Source organism: Ipomoea triloba, chromosome 8 (assembly GCF_003576645.1).
Source record: "Ipomoea triloba cultivar NCNSP0323 chromosome 8, ASM357664v1".
Taxonomy (NCBI): domain Eukaryota; kingdom Viridiplantae; phylum Streptophyta; class Magnoliopsida; order Solanales; family Convolvulaceae; genus Ipomoea; species Ipomoea triloba.
The window spans coordinates 18,019,834-18,044,414 of NC_044923.1; the positions used below are offsets into that span (position 1 = coordinate 18,019,834).

The 24,581-nt window shown below is 36.1% G+C and overlaps 3 protein-coding genes across 6 annotated transcripts; 1 reads left to right on the top strand and 2 right to left on the bottom strand.

Moving 5' to 3' along the window:
• The first annotated feature begins 1,444 nt into the window (after positions 1–1,444).
• On the top strand, positions 1,445–5,164 carry LOC116027826 (pentatricopeptide repeat-containing protein At1g62914, mitochondrial-like). Of its 3 annotated transcripts, none has more exons than XM_031269585.1 (3): positions 1,445–1,740; positions 1,894–2,342; positions 3,141–5,164. In XM_031269585.1, exons 2-3 carry the CDS (start codon positions 1,932–1,934, stop codon positions 4,698–4,700), a joined length of 1,971 nt encoding a protein of 656 aa, XP_031125445.1. In that variant the 5' UTR covers positions 1,445–1,740; positions 1,894–1,931; the 3' UTR covers positions 4,701–5,164. The 3 variants fall into 3 exon arrangements, with proteins under 3 accessions (XP_031125445.1, XP_031125447.1, XP_031125446.1); XM_031269587.1 differs by lacking the exon at positions 1,445–1,740 and adding an exon at positions 2,447–2,597 and having other exon boundaries at positions 1,894–2,046; positions 2,683–5,164; XM_031269586.1 differs by lacking the exon at positions 1,445–1,740 and having other exon boundaries at positions 2,207–2,597; positions 2,683–5,164.
• Positions 5,165–5,623: 459 nt separating this feature from the next.
• On the bottom strand, positions 5,624–10,426 carry LOC116027705 (HIPL1 protein-like). The gene is made up of 7 exons (XM_031269426.1): positions 10,097–10,426; positions 9,820–9,977; positions 8,345–9,142; positions 7,854–8,070; positions 7,582–7,760; positions 6,704–6,945; positions 5,624–6,190 (listed from the first exon to the last, which is right to left on the bottom strand). Exons 1-7 carry the CDS (start codon positions 10,194–10,196, stop codon positions 5,782–5,784), a joined length of 2,103 nt encoding a protein of 700 aa, XP_031125286.1. The 5' UTR covers positions 10,197–10,426; the 3' UTR covers positions 5,624–5,781.
• Positions 10,427–16,547: 6,121 nt separating this feature from the next.
• Positions 16,548–22,713, bottom strand: LOC116027957 (linoleate 13S-lipoxygenase 3-1, chloroplastic-like). Of its 2 annotated transcripts, none has more exons than XM_031269755.1 (6): positions 22,290–22,713; positions 21,807–22,087; positions 19,078–19,315; positions 18,615–18,941; positions 17,923–18,418; positions 16,548–17,700 (listed from the first exon to the last, which is right to left on the bottom strand). In XM_031269755.1, exons 1-6 carry the CDS (start codon positions 22,648–22,650, stop codon positions 16,677–16,679), a joined length of 2,727 nt encoding a protein of 908 aa, XP_031125615.1. In that variant the 5' UTR covers positions 22,651–22,713; the 3' UTR covers positions 16,548–16,676. The 2 variants fall into 2 exon arrangements, with proteins under 2 accessions (XP_031125615.1, XP_031125614.1); XM_031269754.1 differs by having other exon boundaries at positions 17,923–18,445.
• Positions 22,714–24,581: the final 1,868 nt, after the last annotated feature.

Below are 24,581 nucleotides of genomic sequence, written 5' to 3' on the forward strand. Positions count from 1 at the left end.
GGTCCTTTTGGTTTACTTATTGAAGATATTAGACTTCTTTTAAATCAGTTAGATTTGGTTTCTATTCAGTTTGTAAAGAGGGAAGCAAATATGCTTGCACATACTATAGCGAAGNTAAGCGGAAGGGTTGGAGCCGGGTTATTATAGAGACTGATGCTCAGGTCGTTACGAACGCGGTGAGTGGCGGTCGAAGCGGTGGTCCTTTTGGTTTACTTATTGAAGATATTAGACTTCTTTTAAATCAGTTAGATTTGGTTTCTATTCAGTTTGTAAAGAGGGAAGCAAATATGCTTGCACATACTATAGTGAAGAAATCTTTGGATGATTCGTGTATAGGTGTGGGGGATTATTTTGACTATATCCCTCGTTTTGTTTCTTGTATTGCTTGTTTGGATTTTGCTGAGGTTTAATATATGTGGTTTTGTTGGTTTTCAAAAAAAAAAAAAGAAAAAACTCCTTTTCCCTTTTCTCACGATCTGGTTGTACTGTAATGAGCATTATTTTTGTTATTAATTTAAATGTAAATGAATTTTTTTTTATAATTTATTTACAATTTTTGATTAAATTGATGTTTATATTTTATTCATTTTAATAATTAGCTTTGTTTTTTATTTTTAATATTTTTATTGTTATTGAGTTAGTTTTAGTTAATAAATTGTATTGGCCATTATTTGATTTAATATTATTCAATAATACTTCCATAATCATTTTATTAGCTTAAATTATTTATTCTTTAAGCAGATTAATCCGTTTATAACAATTGAATCATGTGCTCCATCCAACTAAAAGCCTAAGCTGATAGTTGGACTGCACATTTATGCTCACACGCCCCAAGCAACACGTGGACCATAGTCTTTTGTGTGCGGGCCGACTTTGATGGGCTCCAAGCAACACGTGGACCATAGTTCTGATACCAAATTGAATCATGTGCTCCATCCAACTAAAAGCCTAAGCTGATAGTTGGACTGCACATTTATGTTTATATTATATTTATGCTCACAATAACTCTACATAAAAAGTGGGGTAAATAACTTAAATCGAAAAGAAAGAAAAGACAATGACAAAAATAGGAAGCTTTTTAAAAATGTATAATATTGGAAAAAATTTATTTTGAACATGCATTTTTTTTTAGAAGACAATGAGTTTCTCAAAAATTCAATATAATTTTTTTTTTTTGCTAAAATACTAGAAATGCATGTCTCCACATGCGTTTATTGTATAAATACGAAAAACATATGCCCACATACATTTCTCAACCATCGTTCTTTCTTATATTTATACGAGAAACGTCGCATTTCTTATATTTTAACCAAAAAAAAAAAAAAAGGAAGTATTTTTGACAAAAAACACGCTCCAAATAATTTTTTTCTAAAATTATCTATTTTTAGAAAGCTTCCTATTTTTGTAATTACGAAAGTTATCCATTTCAGTGATTGACCTAAAAAGTGTCAGGTAGCGAGAAGACAGGAGAATTCTTCCTGAGCAAAGTTCTATGGAGTTCGCAGAGTTTCTTGAGTAAATTCAACAGATTTGTTATGCATACGTTGAGGAGAGGAATTTGTTAATCATTGTATCTGAAAATTATATGAATAGAGGGCGATTCTGAAGAGGGAGGCATCACTTTTATTCTCACCGAAGAATTTCGTCGCAAATTCTTAGTGGCAGCGTCGATTTCTGAGCTGCGACAAATTTCCAGTAGCGCGGCAGCTTCAATTTCCGTAGATGATTACTAATGTCCAGGCAATTTGGAATTTCCTCCTTTTCATTCACTAATTTGCTGTTTCTATTATTGCAATTTGCAATACCTAACCTAGTTTTCAACATTTTATTTGTTAGTAGCTTTACATCAGTACATGAAGTCTAATTGTGGATTTCTAACTTTTGTATGTCTAGGACCTCAAAGCCCCTCAGCTTCCATTGCAGTCTTGAAAATGAAAACAAAGAGAAATGCTTTGTCTACGTTCTTCACTAACATGAGTTGGAGGAGAATAAGGACAGCAAGCTCTACTCCTATTTCGCCCATTTTTGCGGCGGAGGTGGAGTCAGGTACGGTTTCTTCTGAGCCCTCACTGCTTGCGTTTCCTTCTGGCCCACAAACGGTTTCTTTAAATAATAATAGCTCCGTTTCTCCGAATCAATCCAAATTCAGAAACAGCTTTAATGATTTAGACGATGCCCTGAATTTATTCCGTCAAATGGCTCATACCTGCCCCTTGCCTTCTGTTAGTCAGTTCAACAAACTGCTTAGTAGAATTCTGAAATTGAAGCATTATTCCGTAGTTGTTTCCCTCTTTCAAGAAATGCGCATTAATGGCATCCCAATCAGTGTGTGTACCATTAACATTCTGGTGGAAGCAATAGGGTTCGATTAATCGTTCCGATTGCACACCCTGCTCTCCTGCCATAAATCCCTATTCCCTAATTCTCTTCTGCCAATTCCCTAAAGACTCAGAGTCGCCGACCTCTCCGGCTCTCCCAAGCCCTAGTCAACGTCACAAACTCACAGACTGTAGTAGCAACCAGCAGTCCAGCACCGACCGGCGAGGCAGCGACGTCGCCCACCCACTCCGGTCACGACGCAGTCAGCTGGCCTACAGGTAATTGAATTAATTTTTTTTAATTGCTGTTTTTTTTTTCTTTTTTTTTTTTTTTTAGTGTTGGCAGTGTATCCTACTATTGTAGGACTGGAGATTACATGGTGATTTGGGTGATATGACCTACAAAATGGGGAGAAAGGAGGGAAAGGTTAACTTTCACTGTTGGATGAAAACAGTAACTTCTTTCCTCAAAGCCCTAACTTTCATTTCATGAAAACAAAGAGAAATAATGCTAATTTGTCTTGGTTCTTCACTAACATGAGTTGGAGGAGAATAACCACAGCAAGCTCTACTCCCATTTCGCCCAATTTTGCGGCAGGTACGGCTTCTTCAAATCATAATAACTCCTCGGTTTCTTCCAAATTCAGGAAGAGCTTTAATGATTTATTCCGTCAAATGGCTCGTACCCGCCCCTTGCCTTCTGTTTTTCACTTCAACAAACTGCTTAGCAAAATTCGGAAATTGAAGCATTATTCCCTAGTTGTTTCCCTCTTTCAAGAAATGCGCATAAAGGGCATCCCAATCAATGTGTATACCATTAACATTCTGGTGGATGTGTACTGCCGCTCTAGTCGAGTAGATTGCGGGTTTTGTCTACTTGGTGTGGTGTTCAAGTGTGGATTAGAGTTTAATGTGGTAACATTCAACACTCTGATCAAGGGTCTCTTTCTGGATAATAAGATTGTGGAGGGTGTAGGGCTTTTCAAGAAGTTGGTGAGGGAAAATGTGTGCAAAGTTGATCAAATTACTTATGGTAGTGTTATAAATGGGCTTTGCAAGGCAGGTCATACACAGAATGCTCTTGATTTACTTATAGTAATGCAAGAAGAGGGACCTAAGCCTAATACTATAGCCTATAACATTGTGATTGATTCTCTATGTAAAGACAGAATTGTTGATCAGGCTCTTGGCCTTCTCTCTGAGATGATTGAAAGAGGAGTTCCCCCGGACATCTTCACATACACTTCACTAATTCAAGGCCTTTGCAATTTTAACCGATGGAAAGAGGTTACGAAGTTAATGAATGATATGGTCCTACATAATGTATATCCAGGTGTCTATATTTTCAATATATTAGTGGATGCCCTCTGTAAGGTGGGGAAGTTGGAAAGTGCGGAAACTATTATTCAGATCATGATTCAAAGGAAGATTTATCCTGATGTCGTCACGTACAACACTCTCATTGAGGGGTACTGTTTGCAAGAACTGATGGATGAAGCGAGAAAAGTTTTTGGTCGGATGGTAGAAAGTGGCATTCAACCTGATGTTATGACCTATAACACATTAATTAGTGGATACTGTAAAATAAAAGAAATGGATAAAGCCAGGAGAGCTTTTGGTCAGATGGTAGAAAGTGGCCTTCAACCTGATGTTAGGACCTATAGCACATTAATTAATGGATACTGTAAAATAAAAGAAATGGATAAGGCCCTGCATCTATTTTGTGAAATTCCTCAAAAAGGGCTTCATCCTGATGTTGTTACGTATACCATAATGTTGCAGGGGTTATTTCTGGTGGGTAGATGTTCTGCTGCACTGAAACTTTTTCAGGAGATGCTGGTTGCTGGACATAAACCAAATTTTTACACTTCATGTGTCTTACTTGATGGTTTGTGTGGTAATGGACTTGTTGAAGAGGCGATGTCAGTCTATCATCAGTTATTAACGAGAAACAGAAATGGTTCTCATGTTTATGGTGCCATCATAATTGATAGGCTCTGCAAGATAGGGCGGCTTAATGCTGCACGCGATGTATTCAATGACCTCATCTCTAAAGGTCGATGCCTAAATGTGAATACATACACTGTAATGATAAATGGGCTTTGTCGAGAAGGATTAACAGATGAAGCCTTAGAGTTGTTAAGGAAAATGGAGAGAAATGATTGCTTACCAAATACTGTGACTTATAATGTTATTTTGCAAGGATTTGTTAGGGAGAAAAAATGTCATGAGGCAAATCTACTTTTGGATGAAATGGTTGGTAAGGGTATTTCTCCAGATGATGACACATTGTTCTTCATAAACGACTTACTTGCACTTAAAACTGAAGATGAGACAGCACTAAAGGTGATGCAGAAATTTGCTGCAAATCATGTAAAGTAACTACATATTTGGAATCTTTTAGCTTCTCTGCTTGTTCATGGATTGTTACTTTTGGAGGAATGTTTTCGGGGATTTCACTCCCAGTTCCATCTTCTTGTTCAAATGTGTGCATATTTCTTGAGTCAAGTCTGCTAAACCCAGCTCTTTATTTACCAAAAGACTACCCTTGGAAGATTGGATATGTAGAATAGGCTGAAGTATTCTTTTCTTGAGTTTGTGCAGATTTGAATGGTATTGGACCTTCAAAAACTTGCCATCCATACAGTTAAGACCCAATTCTATGGAAAGGGTACCAAGCAAGAATTGTAACCAACCAAGCACTTGATTTACAGCATCACTAATGCATCAGATTGCTGATGTAATAGTCATTGTAAGATTAATGCAAATTGCAAACTGATATGTTTTTATAAAATTATGTATTATATGTTCAATAATTCTATATATGGGAAAGTTTACGGTCCCAATAAGTATCGTTACCTTTTTTTAAGGGGTAAAGTGCTGGTTATTATTGCTATTGAATTTGGTTTTTCCATACAAGAGGAGCTTTGAACTCCCAACCACTCTTAAGGGACGAGAGTACCTGGGTCATTCACGTCAATAAAGTTGGTTGAGTATTGATATGTTTTGCACTAGGTACAACAAAAAAATGCATATATGGTTTGTATTGAGTACTATGAGGATAAATGTATACATAGTACTCGGTACAAGTCTTTTAGATTGAATCTAAGGCAAGAGGCACCAGTGTCAATTGACACTTCGAATTTTCCTTATTTTTAACTGGTAATACACTTAAATCATGTGGCAATATGATATTGCTTTTATGTAGGGAGTAAAATAGTATCGTTGGGACGTGGATCTTAGGTCTAGATTATGGGCTAGCCTAGGAGGTGAGTGCAAGATTAATCCAATTGTGGTGGTCCCGATTTAGCTCATTGTGATCTTTTGTCGACTATATGACTAAGATTACAATGTGTGCTTTATCCAGAATGCAGATTTTGAGTGTAATTTCCTAGATAAAAACTCATCTCATCTATGTTACATCACCATTGTTAGTTATACAAGGTAAACAAAACCGAAAGCACTACAATAATATTACTAAGTAGCCAAGCAAAAGCAGCAAAGATGAGAGAATGAGCTCCATTGAATAAGCCCGGTGGGCGGCGGCTGGAGCCGGAGAAGGCGGCCGACTACCGACCACCACCGTCTTCTCTTTCGGGCAGGTGAAACCGCAGCGGCTCGGTCTGACAACTCTGTAAACGCCGGTGCTGGTTAAGATGAAAACATCTTTTCTGTTGTCCTGAGCAAATGAGAAAATATAGCCTAAAGCAGGCAGAGGGGTGTTGGTGTTGGTGTTGGGGACAGTGGTGCAGTTGAGTGGTGAATCATGGGCACACCCAAAAGGCAGGTCTGTTTTTGTGAAGTTGCCACTGTTTGTGGGGGTTTCTACACCTGCCCACATGTTCTTTGCATACAAATCCCCATACAAATAACTGCACATATATAGATTCATTGTTATTATTATTAGTAATGTTGCAGAAGGCGCTAGGCGCTAGTTAGGCGTTCGGGGCGTCTAACGCCTAGAGCACCTAGGCAGTGTTGTTATAATCTCAAATTAGTTAACTGCATATATTAGATGATTAGTTGAGTATATGACTGAAAAAATATAGAAAAGGAGTAGTCGAGTAGGCAAAAAAATCACTCGACCGGGTCGAACTCTAACTTAGCTGAGTTAGGTGCCTAGTCGGCCGGTTAGTCGGTCAGCTAATTAAGTAGGCAAAAAAAATCACTCGACCGGGTTGAACCCTAACTAAGCTGAGTTAGGCGCCTAGGGTGCCTAGTCGGCCGGTTAATCGGTCCGCCAATTAAAAGCCACCTAGGTTGAAATCGCCTTGGCTTAAGAGCCCTTAGCGCCTAGTCGGGGCCTAGACTGATTTTTACAACACTAATTATTAGCCACCCGACAGACCATATTTAAAGTTTTAATTGAACTCTTTTGTGTTTACCTTCCATACATGCAGGGATCAGTCTGGGAGCGGTAGAAGAAACCGCCGGATATAGCTGCTGATCCTATCTCTTTATTTATTTCAGAATGGTTGTACCCAAGAACTGGGAAGATTGGATCAATGGAACTGCTGGAAGTCTTCCCTCCTGCAATTTCTTTAGGCTTGAATGGTATAGGACCTTCAAAATTGCTCCATCCATAGTTTCCTCCCTTTGTAATTATATCCACTTCTTCATATTGATCCTATATATATATATGCATTTTGTTAACATTCTTTCTTTGGGTGACGGGGGAAATCCACATCTATTACTCGAGAGTGTGTATTTAGTAAACTCTGTCTTGTGATCTTATTTGGCAAAGGACCACAAGAAGGTAATGTAAATCAGGAAGACAAATAGACCACTCCCACGGGAAGTCGAACTTAAAACCTTGTGGTTACCAAGCCAACTGTCTAATCAATTTCGCTGTGTTGCCCCATTTTATTAACATTCTGATGAGGAAAACCTGCGGCCACTGTTCAAGATTGTATGCAGGTCCCGCCTTGTGATACAAGGAGATTTTTATTAACATGATGAGGAAAACCTACCTCCACTGCTCGAGATTGTACACGGGATAAATCCCGCCAATCCACCATGTGACCCTAGCCATTCGGCAAGAGACCACAATGAGGCAAACCAGCATAAGCTGCAGACTAGTTAACTCAAACTAAGGAAACAAATATAAGCCGTTCTCACTGAGAGTCGAACTTGGAACCTTGCGGTTACCAAGTCAACAGTTCTACCAATGTGTATGGGGTTGTCCCATTTTGTTAACATTCTTGATATGCAGTGTACTAGGATATAACACAATCAATCTATGTAAGAAGTGCATAATAAATACCTGGCCAATATCTGCACAGAGGAAATAGTTAGGCCTTTCTGCATCAAAGCTGCAGCGCCAAGGATTTCTGAGACCAAGAGCCCATATTTCGTGCGCCATATCCTTCTCCTTGGCGAAAGGATTATCATCAGGAACAGAATAGTTTCCCCAGAGGCCAAGATCAGATATTTGTTCTTCACCTTCTCGAACGAATCAGATAAATAATCAGAAAAATGAAAGATGAGGATGCTGCAGTAGAGTACCTACTTCTTTCTGATCTGATATGTACTTACTTGGTATGTTATCTACATCAAGCCTCAGAATTTTTCCCAGCAAAGATTTTTTATTTTGAGCAAAGTTGTATAGATCACCCTTGCTCCCGCCATCGCCTAACATGACATACATGTATCCATCCTCGGGCCCGAAAAGAATTTGGCCACCATGACTGTCTGCATATGGAAGTCCCAGTGTGAATATTCTTCTCATTTCTGATGGCTTTGCTTTCTCTGCCTGCAAATTTACAGCATTGTAATCAGCACCAGATTTCCATTTCTCTTTGGTTAAAATAAATCCCTAGAAGTTGATGTGAAACTATTGGCCAGAGGCCTGTAAACGACTGAAGGGCCAAGTCCAGCACCAGGTGGCTGAGGAATTGTTAAGCGGAGGCCTGAAGGGTCAACAGAAACATACGTTTTGACCCTTCAGGCCTAAAGTTACGTTTTTGCTACTAGTTAAAGTTTTTGGCGTGATGGTAAGCGTTTGATCCTAACAGAAACATACGTACCAGTGAAGGATTTGGAGCTGTTCCATTAGCACTATACTCTGCAACAACTGTATGAAATTGGCATGGCTGAGAGGCAATCTTTGAAGGATCACAGCCAACATCTGAGTTGCAGGCACACCTTCCAACGCAACCCGGGGACTTGGACTTATCGCAGTTGAAAGACGCGAAGAAGCGTCCGTTCTGTGCAAACTTCGGGTGGAAAGCCATTCCCATCATCCCAAACTTAGCATCCAGATAAACTTGATCTGTCAAGTCAGCAAAAGGACTTGATTCATCGAGTCCTATTGCCTGTCCAGAGTCCTGCTCGGGTATAGTAGCCAGCCAAATTTTCCCGGGCTGATCAGAGAAAAACGCCCGGTTTGATCCATCGGGGTGAGGGACCATGTTGAGGTAATTGGTTCCACTGCCAATCTTCTCAAGGCACATCCCATTCGGGAGCGAAAAGCTATCACTGCTGTTCAGCTTAACTGGTTCCCCGCTGTAACAATAGGCCTTCCCATCAGAGCTGTTTCCCCCAAATGCTTGACAGAAATCATCTTTAGATTGCCAGAGGTCATTTAGCTTGGAAACTGTGGAGTTTTGTGGCTCTCCAGCCTTGGTTTGCAAAGAGGGAGCAAAGGGAGAGTTTAGTATTGGTATGGTTTTGCAGGCATCCCAAACAGATGAACAAAAACTGTCATCATTTTCTTGTTGTCTTGACAAAGACGAGGTTGCTTTAGAAGGTGTGTTGCATAGAACTGGTATCGGTCTAGGCCCCGATTTAGCCTTGAACAACTCTGCTGAAAATTGATCACAAGCCTGCAAAATCATACCAGATTTTCAGTTTCAGAGTGTATCAGATGAACATCTACTTCAAATACTGTGCTGGTTACAAAGTCCTTAACTCATTGTTTTCCTTTGAAATAGTTGCATTTCAAACGGCTGAACTTGGCCCTTCACTGGCCTGCCAACAATTCTAGCCTTAATTGCACAGTTTTTACTCTTGCTCTAATGGCACTGGTTAGGATTAAACGCTTACCACTATGTCAAAAAGTTATAACTAGTGGCAAAGACGCAACTTTATTTCCTTATACTCGCCACATTTTCGATAGTCAGGGTGCTGGACTTGGAATTTCAAGCCTCTGCCCAACAATCCCTAGCCACCTTATGCTGGACTTGCCCTTCAGACCTCCGCCCAACAATCCCCTAGCCACTAGAGCTGGATTTAGCCCTACAGGCCACCACCCAACAATCACCTAGCCACCTAATACTGGATTTGGCCCTTCACCGGCCTCCGCCCAACAGGTTTTCTATCTCTCTTTGACAGATTAGATGATATCACAAACTTGAAAATTTTGCAAGATAGAGAGTTACCATAGCTTTAAAACTTGTTCAACATGCTCAAATTTGCAAGTTCACTTATAATGCAAAGTAATCTCAATCTAGTTGGGATCAATTATAATGATGCTTAAGAAAAAATGCCACAAACAACTTACTGCACAGAGGATTGATTTCACAGCAGAAGCACAAGCAGAATCAGAAATGTTCATGCCTACAAACTTCTTCTGCAGCTGCAAATCTTTGGAAGAGTCACAGCAAACAGTCCCATTGTATGGGCAGAAAGCCAGAGGCTTCTTTGCAGTGATGGGTGCTCCTAAATATCCCAAAAATTTTGAAACAAAACCATCAAGATTTCATCAAACATTCAAACTGATGCTTCAGAAAGTTGCATAGAAAATGAAATGAAAAGATGAACAAAGAAATTAAACTTACTCAGGTCTGTACACAAAGGGTGTGAAGCAGAAGGGTTAATGAGGCAGAAGAGTAGCAGACAAAAGATTGAGCAAATCATGGGAAACTTTGCCATTATCATTTCTGGAAACTTCAAAATCCAAACAGAGAAAGACAAGAAATATACACCAAAGTGAAAGAGATAGAAGTATTTTAAAGATATATATTGATTTTTATCATCACCATTTCTCTACATGAGTGGTTTAGCTTAAAGTGACTGTCAAGAAAATTTCAAGAATTTCCAGAATATGTTGAACAGTTCATGTGAAAGTTTGAGTGAGAGAGTGAGCAAATTTTATTTATTTATTTTTTTTTTACATTAATTTGAATTGTCCAATACCATGGATGAAGTCCCTTTTTACCAGAAAGGCCAAGTTGGTGTAAGTAGACAAGGAAAAATGGGCACTGAAAATAAATGTGGGAAGCAATAATTCATCACTATGGGACCCATAACTATTTTTGACGGAATAAAAGCGCCTTGACTTGTAGGTTATGTCAATATTTAAAGTTATATTTTCTCGAATAAACATCGAGAAAATTAATGTTAAAGAAATTTTTGTTACATTTTTGTAAATTTATTCAATCGAGTTTAAGATGTTGATAAAGATGTATCGTGTGAAAAAAATTTAAAAAATAGTAATTTGGGTTGACTTGTAGCTTGGGATATCTCAGTGGATGAGAAGTGGTTGGAAAGTTAAAGATAGTGCTGTTGTGCAGATAGACATATTTATAATTTAGCAGCTGAGCTGGATGAATATGTTGAACGTGATCAGTGCAATGACATCAGAGATACAATGAACATATGTTTAAATTTATTATCTTGATTTACACCTTCCATTTTCTTCTTTCTTCTGCTTTATTGGGTGACCTATCCTATTCATCCATATATATGCTTTCCTAATGGTAGAAAAAAATGGTAAAGAATTAATTACTAAAACATTAATGAAGTCAAATAGTCAGTAGTCTTTTTTCTTTTTACTTTAAAAGCCCCTTTAATTTTTTTATTTTTTTTTAAATATAATTGATATTTCAACCTCATTAAGGGTCTGTTTGGAAATCCATAAAATGACTAATGACTTCTGTAAGTCATTTTTCAGAATTTTCTGTATTTGGATATTCAAAAAAAATAAAGTCAAAGAAAAATAATCATTCTAGTCAACAGAAAAAAATACTCAATTTGATTGAAAATGTCTTCCAAAATTTTTAGATGGAAGACATTTTTCGGATTATTTATTTTCTCATCTCTCTCTTCTCTCATATCCCTCTTCAAGTTAATTTCTAAATTATTATTATTATCACAACAACCACTTATTATTATTATTATTATTATTATTATTATTATTATTATTATTATTATTATTATTATTATATAACAAATAATGTGTTCATTTCCAGGAAAATGAACCAAACAAAAAAATTACAATTTCTTAACTACCAGCCAAATATAAAAAAGAAAGTTTTTTTAATATTGAACCAAACATCAGAAAATTAAAATATTTCCTAAAACATGAGTCATCTAGAAATCATTTTCCAGAACACAGTTTTCAACAAGTTTCCTAATTGCCCCTAAATGTAAATCATTTAAACATAAACTACAAATAAACCATCCTATTATTTGAGAACAAGCAAGCAATTAAGTCATCCAACTCGAATAACCCCCAAATAAGCCATTGGATTCCAAAAAAAAAAAAAAAAAAAANAAGACAAGAAATATACACCAAAGTGAAAGAGATAGAAGTATTTTAAAGATATATATTGATTTTTATCATCACCATTTCTCTACATGAGTGGTTTAGCTTAAAGTGACTGTCAAGAAAATTTCAAGAATTTCCAGAATATGTTGAACAGTTCATGTGAAAGTTTGAGTGAGAGAGTGAGCAAATTTTATTTATTTATTTTTTTTTTACATTAATTTGAATTGTCCAATACCATGGATGAAGTCCCTTTTTACCAGAAAGGCCAAGTTGGTGTAAGTAGACAAGGAAAAATGGGCACTGAAAATAAATGTGGGAAGCAATAATTCATCACTATGGGACCCATAACTATTTTTGACGGAATAAAAGCGCCTTGACTTGTAGGTTATGTCAATATTTAAAGTTATATTTTCTCGAATAAACATCGAGAAAATTAATGTTAAAGAAATTTTTGTTACATTTTTGTAAATTTATTCAATCGAGTTTAAGATGTTGATAAAGATGTATCGTGTGAAAAAAATTTAAAAAATAGTAATTTGGGTTGACTTGTAGCTTGGGATATCTCAGTGGATGAGAAGTGGTTGGAAAGTTAAAGATAGTGCTGTTGTGCAGATAGACATATTTATAATTTAGCAGCTGAGCTGGATGAATATGTTGAACGTGATCAGTGCAATGACATCAGAGATACAATGAACATATGTTTAAATTTATTATCTTGATTTACACCTTCCATTTTCTTCTTTCTTCTGCTTTATTGGGTGACCTATCCTATTCATCCATATATATGCTTTCCTAATGGTAGAAAAAAATGGTAAAGAATTAATTACTAAAACATTAATGAAGTCAAATAGTCAGTAGTCTTTTTTCTTTTTACTTTAAAAGCCCCTTTAATTTTTTTATTTTTTTTTAAATATAATTGATATTTCAACCTCATTAAGGGTCTGTTTGGAAATCCATAAAATGACTAATGACTTCTGTAAGTCATTTTTCAGAATTTTCTGTATTTGGATATTCAAAAAAAATAAAGTCAAAGAAAAATAATCATTCTAGTCAACAGAAAAAAATACTCAATTTGATTGAAAATGTCTTCCAAAATTTTTAGATGGAAGACATTTTTCGGATTATTTATTTTCTCATCTCTCTCTTCTCTCATATCCCTCTTCAAGTTAATTTCTAAATTATTATTATTATCACAACAACCACTTATTATTATTATTATTATTATTATTATTATTATTATTATTATTATTATTATTATTATTATATAACAAATAATGTGTTCATTTCCAGGAAAATGAACCAAACAAAAAAATTACAATTTCTTAACTACCAGCCAAATATAAAAAAGAAAGTTTTTTTAATATTGAACCAAACATCAGAAAATTAAAATATTTCCTAAAACATGAGTCATCTAGAAATCATTTTCCAGAACACAGTTTTCAACAAGTTTCCTAATTGCCCCTAAATGTAAATCATTTAAACATAAACTACAAATAAACCATCCTATTATTTGAGAACAAGCAAGCAATTAAGTCATCCAACTCGAATAACCCCCAAATAAGCCATTGGATTCCAAAAAAAAAAAAAAAAAAAGCAATTAAGTCATTTAAACAAAAAATAAATAGCAATTAACCCATTTTTCAATTTTCCGTCGATATTTTTCAGCACCGACGACGACTGAGTCGTTGCCGATCGCCATGTCCAGCGAGGGCGACCAGAAAGGTCGCCTTCTCCGGCGAGGGCGACTAGAAATGGTCGCCCTCGCCGGTCGCCGGAAGGTTGCACCGGTGCCGGAAAATATCGCCGGAAAATTGAAAAATGAGTTAATTGCTAATTTTTTTTTTTTTTGGTTTAAATGGCTTAATTGCTTTATATTTTTGAATTCAATGGCTTATTTGAGGGTTATTCAAGTTGGATGGCTTAATTGCTTGTTCCCAAATAATAGGATGACTTATTTGTAGTTTATCACTTTAAACAAAAGTTAGTGGAATTATTTGACAATTGTAATCTTACTTAAAATAAAAACTTAAATTTTATTTTTATTTTTAAAAATCTACTATGCTAATAGAGAATAGTGATGCAAACGAGTCGAGTCAATGTTGGGCGTTAGCTGAGCTTAGCCCATGCTCGATTCGAGACGTGGCGTTGTGGCTGATGTAGTTAAATGGTTAATATTCACATACTTATCACCAATTGGTTTTAAGTATGACAACAATCACATGATGCGTGACCCACGAGAAGTTCAAACTTGAAATAGTTATAGTGATTCGTGGTTAAAATTTAATGTTTAAGCTCAAATTTTAATCAATTATACTACATCTTAAGCCTGACTCGCTAATTGTACTTATATTTGTTAAATAATATATATATATATATATGGCATGAGCCAAACATTTTAAAGCTTCACTTTGGTCAATTACTTAATAAGTCGACTCGAGCTCAACTCATTTACACCGCTAATAGAGATAGAAATGTGAGCTTAGCTCACACGGGTTGTTGTATGCATGACACGGTCCTATATATAAGGCTGTGACGAGCCACCATTCATGTAATATGCGTTATGGGGTTAGGTTAGCGTGACCTGAGACCATATTACTTTTATCTCTTTTTATTTTTAATTACTTTTTTTTATTTATACTTACAGGCTAAGAATGTAGTGATTTAATTATTTTTTTTTAACATACAAGGTAAATTTGTAAAGAGTCTCAACACATATCGATGAATTACAAAATCTTTATATATTAGTTTAAACTTATTTGTTGTAACTTGTATTAATTTTAGTTTTCGAAATTGTAAGTCTCTTACTTATAAAATATAAAATTTTAATTTGTATACATAATATACATTTTAATAATTATACAAATATCTACTCCGTATAAAATTATAATTTCATAATAATACTTAAAATTTAAAAAGTATAAATTATAATTAATAAAAAAATTTAAAAAATTATTAATATAAATATTTTAAAAGACCTTTGCCGACTAGGGTTACAAGACCAATGTACTCTATAAGGTTCCAAGTCCGACTCTTAGTGTTAGCAACCTTCTTAGTTTGAGTTGTCCCACCCAATAGAGGTGCGTACAATCCAGCGAGGGGTTAGTCACTGTGTGCAACGGTGGAGACCCTAGGGTTACACCCAAAAAAGCAATGTGTGTTTCACCCAATGTGCACCTTTGGATAGCTATGGTGGACTTTCCCGTAAACCAAAGAATTTATTGTGATTTTTTGGAATTTCTTTGAATTATTGTTCAATGTTGTATTTTTTGGAAATTATTGTAAACTTTTAAAATTATTTCGTATTTTTTTTCAAATTACTGTTGATTTTTTTTACTTTTTTCTAAATTTTTGTTAATTATTTTTATTTGTTTCGAATAATTGGTAATATTTGTGACTTTTTGTGAATTACATTCATTTATTGTTATTGTTGTCGTTGTTATTATTATTAGAGAGTATTATCTTTTATACTTAGGTGATCCTAGCTAGTTTCACCGGACTAATCTTAAGCTTACAGGATCTCATCTCTTAGAGCCCATGCAAAGGTAAATCGTGAGTCGTCCAGTGGGATTTAAACCCTACATTACCGCATTCAATCATGACATTAAGTCAATCAGGTGATGAAGCACTATGCTAAGCCCAGGGACTATTATTGTTGTTGTTATTATTATTATTATTATTATTATTATTGAAGCTAAGTGTGATGTGTTTGAGAACAGGATTGGATGATTTGGATCCCACAATTGTGATTTGAAAGCAGAAGAAGATGGAGCAGTGATGTATGTGTGTTGGAGTGTTGATCACATGCATGCATGATAGCATTTGTTGTTAATATAATATTAAATTGGAAATATATTTTAATAGGATAATCAATGCTATATCCTAATTACATTTCCTTTATGGTGAAAATGTGAAATTATATTTCTTCCTTTAAAAAAATCTTTGATTTATATACGCATTTGCTAAAGAGACACATGACGGTAAGCCAGCATCCAAAGACTTGGCAACTATATATGATGAATTGATTTCTTGGTGAGAACACTACAATAACCTGTTTTGCTTCATAATATTTTTTTTAATGATATAATAAGATTTAGTGTCATTTAACCCAACCCCCCCCCCCCCCCCCNAGTGTCATTTAACCCAACCCCCCCTCCCCCCATAATGGTAAACCTCATGAATAGAGGCCAAACACACTCAACTACTGAATTTTAATAAAATTGATATAGTGTCGTTTAATATTTTTTAAAAAATTGTATGAAACATTTTCTTCTTTTTTCTTTAGTACCTATATTTTAGTATTCAGTAGAAGTATTATCTTTTACATTTTTTTTTTTTTGGGTTTGAGACTGCCATATCTTTCTAAAACATATATTAAATTACTTTTTTATTTTAAAAATATCAACAAGTAAAAAAGTGTGGATTATAGCCTTTTCAAGTTAGGGCATATAATAAGGTTATTTTAAGTGTGGAAGACCAAAATAAATAAATAAAAACCAGCTGAAAGGTTTTGAATTTTTAATTATATATGATTTAGTTAACTATACATACTTAAGACCATACCCTCCTATTTCTCAAGGGTGAATAAAGTACTCCAAGAATATTATATTAAATGATGCTATGAATCAACTTTTCAGAAAATGTTTTCGAGTGACCCTTCAAGTTGATCCAGTGATTACAAAAATAGCCATAATTTTTACCAAAATGAAAATGACAAGAGTTTGAATCACATAAGGGCAAACTTTTACAGAAAAACACATAGATAAAACCATAAATAATTATAAGCTAGGTACATCAATATTCAACAACATTGTCCACACAAAACAAACTTGCATAATTACATTATATTCATGATTGGATTTATAGAACAATCAGATAGTGACACTATTGGGAATACCTCTACATGTAACTCCGGGACCGGAGCTAGGAGCAAGAAGTTCATAAGGTATAACGCCGGCACCGCACCGATTGTTCAGGCTCGGGTTGCGGTTCCGGCTATCAATCTCCTCCTCAATCTGACCAATGTCCGCCGAGAATTCAAAGAACGCCTCAACCATGGCAGCGTCCGACGTCCACGTCGAAGGATGCGGTCTCTCTCCCAAGTATTCCTCGTCCGGGGAATGAGTAGACAGTGTATCCACGACGGCGATCAGCTTCGTCGCATCCGGCTTGCTCGGTAGCGCCTTGAAGAAGTACTTTTGCGGGTCGGAGACGAACACGGCGTACTCCGGGTCGTTCTCGTCGGGGATTAATCGCCGCATTAGCGTCGGCCGGTTGGGCAGGTACCCGCCGTAGGGATACTGCCCGAAGTTTAACGCCGCGTGTTGCGCGGAACACAGCCAAATGATGGTGGTGAGAATGGAAGCCAGGTCCGCCGGAGATTCTAAAGTCGGCCACCACTCCGCATTACGCAAGTCAGCGTGGCCAACATTGACCGCCTCGGAATACCAAGCTTGAAGCTCCCGATCATTGCAGACCCCGTCGAAATCTGGGTAGTAATGGTTCACGTAAGTTGTGACCCACTTCTGAATCGCCTCCCAAATCAAAAGCCCATCCGCCGCATACGGATAATCCTCGATCAGAAGCTTTAGCCCGTGCGGCTGCATCGGGTCTGCCACCGCCATTCCTCTTCGAATCAGGTCTGCCGGGAGATTTTCAAGATTGAATTGCCAGAAACTCTTGTAAGCCGCCGCGCTAATCTGCATTGCATAACGCCCATGAGTGAAGCAAGACTCAAGCACGCCCTCGTTGTTGATCAATGTCTGGCGAGCCAAGGCATTGATTTCCAAAGTGTATCTCATGTGCGGATCAAGAAGCTTGTAGATTGGATGCATCGCACTTAATTGTCTATGTGCAGACAGAATGAAAGGTTCCATGGACGAATGGGTGCGCAACCTGCATTTATCAAACAAAAATCCATGAATCTCAAAGACAAACTACAACTTCCAACCATGACTCCCATCAGGAGTGGCTTAATAGTCTTTTTAGTTGAATTGAACAGTTATGAATAACCTAAACTGATTTATCTCCTTAATTATGATCTAGCAATCTAGAACTGGTTAAGATCATAAGGCGGGTAAACCCAATAAACATTTTCGATGAGGTGATAAGGTTTACCAATGGTGAATAAGTTGATGAACACTGGCATCATTTGACGAGACATGAGCTTTGGCTATCTGCCACATCCAAAACGAGGTTGCATTGCCGTCCGGCGTGACGACCCGTTTTGACCGAGAAACATGACCGTTTGCCGGGAGGCAAAGCTCTATAGCAATTGGTTTAAGAGTTTCATTATCCGTCAGGAAAAATATGGTTCGGGTAGCATAAATTGCACGGCCGTCAAGGGCATTAATCCGATCGACAAATGGAAAATACACGTCGTGATAATCGACAATGTACAACTTGTTTGAATCCAGGGCTTCTTGGACACTCATCCCGTTAAGATAAGCAAGAATGTGCTCTTCTTTGAGCGCAGATTTCAGCGGCCCGTACGCCGCAGGATCAAGCTTGCTGACCGGAGGAAAAACCCGAAGCCGTTCGATGTGGACGGGACTGATCCCTGCTAACATTTGCCTGGCGAACTCACCATCTCGCAGCCACGCCAGCTTATCCTCTGAGAAATGACAGAACAGAGTAAGACCTAGAAACAGAAAAAGTTTAGGTCATGTTTGGTAAAATAGTTAACATAGATATTTTTCTACAATTAACTAATATTATCAGTTACTTATAACCTCTAACCCATCCAATCAGCTCGCTAACAGTTATTTACCAAACAGGTAAAGAAACAGATAATGGCGGATTGGGATTACTTCCGAGGATGGTGGGAATGTTGAACTTGAAAACGTCGGCGTCTTTGAACCTCTGGACGATTTTGGGCAGTGGGAGTTTCTCCACGACATCTTCCTTAATCCCCAGCTTGTTAAAGAGGGTTTCACTGTAAATGCTATCAAGATCCTGGAAACCTTGAAAATCCATGTTCTTCTCCGACAGCTTCGCCTGTAACCCTGGAAGTAAATTGTGCATTGTTCCTCTCAGCCTCGCACTCAGAAAAGCATCGCGCTTTGGATCGTCAAATTGCTCGTCCCTTGGAACGTACATTTGCGCAGGCTTCTCCAATCGGCTCTCGCAACTCGGGTCTAAACAAACCACAATAAAACCTCATTAACCAAATCAAAAACAGAAACAGTACGAGAAGCAAAACAGAAAACAGAAATGCACTAATGTCATTAACCAAATCGAAAATAGTACAAAAACATAAAACAAAAAACGCACCAGTAACGCATGGCGGGCGACCAGTCCGACAACGTCGAGGATAAGGAATGGCTTCACCGCCGAGCGTGGGACGAACAAAATCAACACCCTTATCAGGATTCCCCAGATCATTGTAGACATCAAAATCGAAAATTCGGTCATGTAATTGCCGGACGCCATTGCCATCTCCCCTTAAATCTCTGAGCTCTTCCTCCCTTAACGCTTTCACACCTTCAGGTGTTTCATGAGGCAAGTATGGCTGCCAATAAAAAACCCAGACATCATTTCAATTATCATTATTTTTCTGAAAGTTTAACAAGGAATGAGATGCACTTTAACAAGGAAAGTTTCGTTGGCTACTTTACATAATTACATTACCAACAATTAGTGCATAACCCATCAAGGTTACTACAATGTTTGGCAAGAGCTTATTTAAGAGCTTATAGCTTATTTTAAGCTACTAATAAGCTATAAGTTATGTTTGGTAATGTTCCTAAAATAAGCTAGTAGCTTAAAATAAGAGCTTATTTTTGAACGCTACCTAATGTAGCGTTTCAAAATAAGCTAGTAGCTTCCTAACTTTTTTTCCATCTTTAACCTTAATATTTTAAAGAAATGACATCAATTACCCTTCCCAATTAAACCATTTTTAGCTAAACCCTTTTTACTTTTTCTCTTCAATATAATTGGTTGTAATTTTAATTTAACATTTTTGTTTGAACATTGATTTTTGTATGAACTAATCTTATGAATTATAAACATTTTGTTTTACTTTATATGTTTTCAAATATATGTTCTTACTTTATATTTTATTAAAATATATTGATTTCACTATTTTATATTTTAATATATAAACAAACCTATTTAAATTTAAAACTATTTAAATTGTATAAAGATGTCCTTTTTAGTCTTTTTACATTTATCAGCTTATCGAAAGCTAATTTTACCAAACACTTTTAAGCATAACAGTTAGCTTAACAGCTCTTCAGATTTCAGCTTCGAGCTTATAGCTTTTCAGTTTTCATCTAGTTTTCAGCTTTCAGCTACCTTTTCAGCTAGGTTTGCCAAACATAGCCACACACTTTCTTTTCACTATAGTTTTCTTCTTTTTCTTTTTTTTTTGGGAAAAAAATTATAATGCCAGATAATAGACCTCGCATGGACATAGTTAAGTTATAAGTTATTATATATATATTTTGGGTCCGAGTCCACCCGCGTTCGCTCCGAGAGGCACGGGAGCTGGCCCAGGAGAATCGTCACTTGAGCTACCCCATTGAGTTATAAAATTAAGTTATATATATATATATATATATATATATATATATATATATATATATATATATATATACCGACAATTCAATCCATCAAACAAACTAAAAAAAAAATCAATTTATAACATTCATAAAATCTAAAAACATAATAAGTGTGACATTTATGTCTGTTTTTTCCGTTATTGGAGTTACACATCATATATTGGAGTTATATGTTAGTTATTTTCTAAAATATAAATATAAAATTTATAAAAATATTTTACATTATTATTATTATATATACAATAATTTAAATACTCCGTATCTAAAATCTAAATAAATTTAAAATTTTAATATAAAATATTAATATTATGCACCTATTTTTTGCGCATCGCGCATAAGAAAAACTAGTGATAAAATAACATTCAACAATCATAATTAAAGAAGTACATACTAATTTTTAGAATAAAATTGAACATAATAAAAATTCAAATTTCATATTGTTGAACATTAATAATTGGTGTAGGATCTTGGCCTAATGTAGTAAATTCATCGTTAGTTATGTTCATGATGTCTTTTATAATCTCATTCATCACAATGGTTCTTACCTAACTGACAATGGTTCTTAGCAAGTTATAAACAAGTTCGTGTAAACGAGTTAACACGATAATATTAACGGGTTAAACGGGTTCTTAACAGGTTTAACGGATTGACCCGTTAAGACACGAAACATAATAGGTTCTTAATGAGTCAACCTGTTAAAGACAAGGGATATGTTAAGACTAAACACTAACCCGTTATTTTCGTGTCCGGTCTCATGTCGTGTTAACGGGTCATGTCCATAATTGCTTGGTCTACCAGATAATAATAGATATTAACAAATACTCTCTCCTTCACATTTTATGTGTTGGTTCAATTAACAAAACTTGAATGAAATTATTTTTAATTAAATTTTTGGGCAATTGTCCCAATCAAACGACGAGATCTCATTGGCCCACATTCCAACCTCCATTAACCGGCAATTTATATCGTGGACCAGGGTGCACAATGCATTGTGCACCCCGTACCAAAACGACGTTGTTTTGGTCATTTTAATTAACGGTTTGTTTTTTTTGGAAATCACGTTTCTCGTTTCGATCGGTCTATATATTTGTGTTAATATTTTGTGTATTCTTTGAAGGCTTTCTGTGTATTCATATTAGGGGTACTTAAACATATGTTGTGACATGTTTTGTGTATTCGAATGTTAGTAGGAAGATGATTTATGTGTAGTTGTATCAATATTCGTATTCCCTCAAGTCATTCTGTGTATTTTAAATAAGGATTCTGTGTACTCCCTGAAATCATTCGTGTTCAGCGTCCACTAACATTCGAAACTACGTCATTTTGGACCGGATATAACAATTGCCATTAACCACCATCGGCCTAACTTGGGTCATCATGGATGCAAACGAAAAGAGAAGAAACAGAAGAAAAACAAGAAAAAGTAAGCAGATATACCTTATTGGAGAAGAAAATCCTCTTTCTGGGATAATTTTTCTTGGACTGAACCCATGAACTGCAGGGGAAATAAACCGGACCACGAGAAAACCCTTCAAGAGTAATGTTTTCAAGAAAGAATTCCTGTTGATGTTTGTTAACCACCGTTATAGCACCTGGACACCCAAAATTGGTGTCCACTTCAAACTCAGCACTGTAATTAACTGTCTCTGTTTTCATCCCAGTTTTAACCGCCCAGTCTTTCAACACCGCTGGTTCACTCTTCATCGGACCCTTGGTTTCTGAAAAAAAAAAAGAAAAAAAAAAGTTTCGATATGATTCTTTTTTGGGTGTAACCCAGGGTCTCCACCATCGGTGGTTAGCCCTCGCTGGATTGTAGGCACCTCAATTTGGATGGAACAGCTGGTCTGGAGATTTAAGAAAACAAACGACACCAGAATGCGTACTACTGTACAGTTGAAAGTAACATAGGATTGAACTTACTAGGATCAATTTCTGTGCTGATAAGCTCCAACACAACGTTCCTTCCCAACTGATCATCAGCAGTGAAAGCATCCAAACGTTTGATCAAAGCCTCCTTAAAGCCGCCTGCCTCCTTGTTCCTCACAGTCACCACCGCTCTGACCTTAAACTTCACCGCTTTCTCAGGAACAATCTTCACTACTCTCTGCTCAACGCTCACAGAAGCCATTGGATCAGCGGTCCTCACGCCCCTCTTCAAACGCAGCCGGTTCGCGTGAACCCGGTTCTCAAGATTCACCAGCGCACTCGATGAACAAAGGAATGAACCTGGCTTCGCCTTGTCCATCACAGATAAACCCCAGAATTCACTCGCAAGACCCATGCTTAGCTTTCTCCTTAATTGTGTCAGAGATGGAGATATTAAGGTTGTCTATTTCGATTCCTCTCCACCCAGATGGGTTTATATAAGCGCAGCGTCGTTTACAATTATTTGGCAGTGACAAACACAAACCATGTACGATGTTGTATTAATCAATTAATATAATGTTATCTGTAAAATTAGTATGATAGATGATCCTTTCAGCTGTACTAGTGTCAACTAAAGTGCACTTAACTTTATGTTTATGGGAAAGATGATAAGTTGACCAAAAAAAAAATATAATAACTGTTTGGTAAATAATTAGCCTATCAGCCAATTTTGGCTTATTTGATCACTATTAGTTGTTTGGTTAATTAATAAACTTTTTGTAATTCCAAAATGCTAAAACTCAAAATGCTACCCAAAGTAGTCTTTTCAATTAGTTTTTTGAAAGAAAAAAATTATACCAAACAGCTATAACTAACAGCTAATTTATCAAACAACTTTCTACAATCAACTAATGTTATCAACAAATCATACCTTCTAACCCAAACAGCCAACCCAATCAGCTAACAGTCATTTATCAAACAGGGCCAAAAAAGATGAAATTCTTAACAACATCCACACTATTTCATGATATGATTCTATATGATTCTAGTCACAAGTTTAATTATTGTCAACAAATTGGAAGTACAAAAATAATTCTCAAACCAATAACTGCATGGCAAGTTGAAACACAAGAGTTCATGATCCAACAAACATCCAAAATAGGGATACTAGGGGATTATAATGAGAACCATGTGACTCACACCAACAATTGCATGGCAAGTAAGTTACGTTGTTTCCTTTTTGGTCACACCAACAATTGCATGGCAAGTAAGTTACGTTGTTTCCTTTTTGGTCCCTAAGTTATATAATAATTGTAGAATTCATTCATAAGGGTGTGTTTGGAAGCCCGGAAAATGATTTCCGGAAATCATTTTCTGGGCTTCGTGTGTTTGACAACAGCAGAAAAACGTGATCAACGGAAAACATTTTCTGTTGACCACGAAAAATCAATGCAAAATTCCGAAAAACAACTTCCGGACAAAAAGTCTGGAAGTCGTTTTCCGGAAATGGGAACAAGGCTCCATAGCGAGGAGGGACGGAACCGAAAACTAGAGCAGCGGCGGCTGCTCTGGTTTCCGGTTGGCAGTCACCGTCCCTTTTTTTTTTTTAAATATTTTTAATTAATTAATTAATTTATTTAAAATAAATATTATTAATTTATATATTTTTATATTTTAAATAAAATAATAAAAATATATAATTATATATTTCTACTCATTTTCCGAAAAATAAACCAAACATCGAAAGACAATTTTCCGGAGTACATCCAAACACGGAAAATGAACTCATTTTCCGGAAAATAAATCATTTTCCATAAAACATTTTCCATAAGTCATTTTCATGCTTTTCAAACGCACCCTAAGTGTTGGTCATACTCACTTTTCATTTCTAAGTTATCATTGACATTACACTTTTATCTCTTTACTAATAAAACATTATGGACAAAATTTACAATTATTGTATAATTCATAGACGAAAAGTGAGCATGAAAGGACGAGAAGTACAATGCCAATGATCACTTAAGAACGAAAAGTGAGCATGAGTAGTAACACTCAAAGACCTGCAATTACCATATAACTTAGATACAAAAACTATATATATAATTTTCCCTTTGTTTTATATTGAAACATTAAAGTTCATGATCCAATTAACATCCCAAAAATGGATACTAGGGGATTATAATAAGAACCATGTCTCTTACACCAACAATTGCATGGCAAGTATGTTATATTGTTTCTTTTTATTATTGAAACACATTAGAGTTCATGATCCAACAAACATCCCAAAAATGGATACTATGGGATTATAATTGAAAAATATAATCGTGGATCTTGAATACAAAAGAT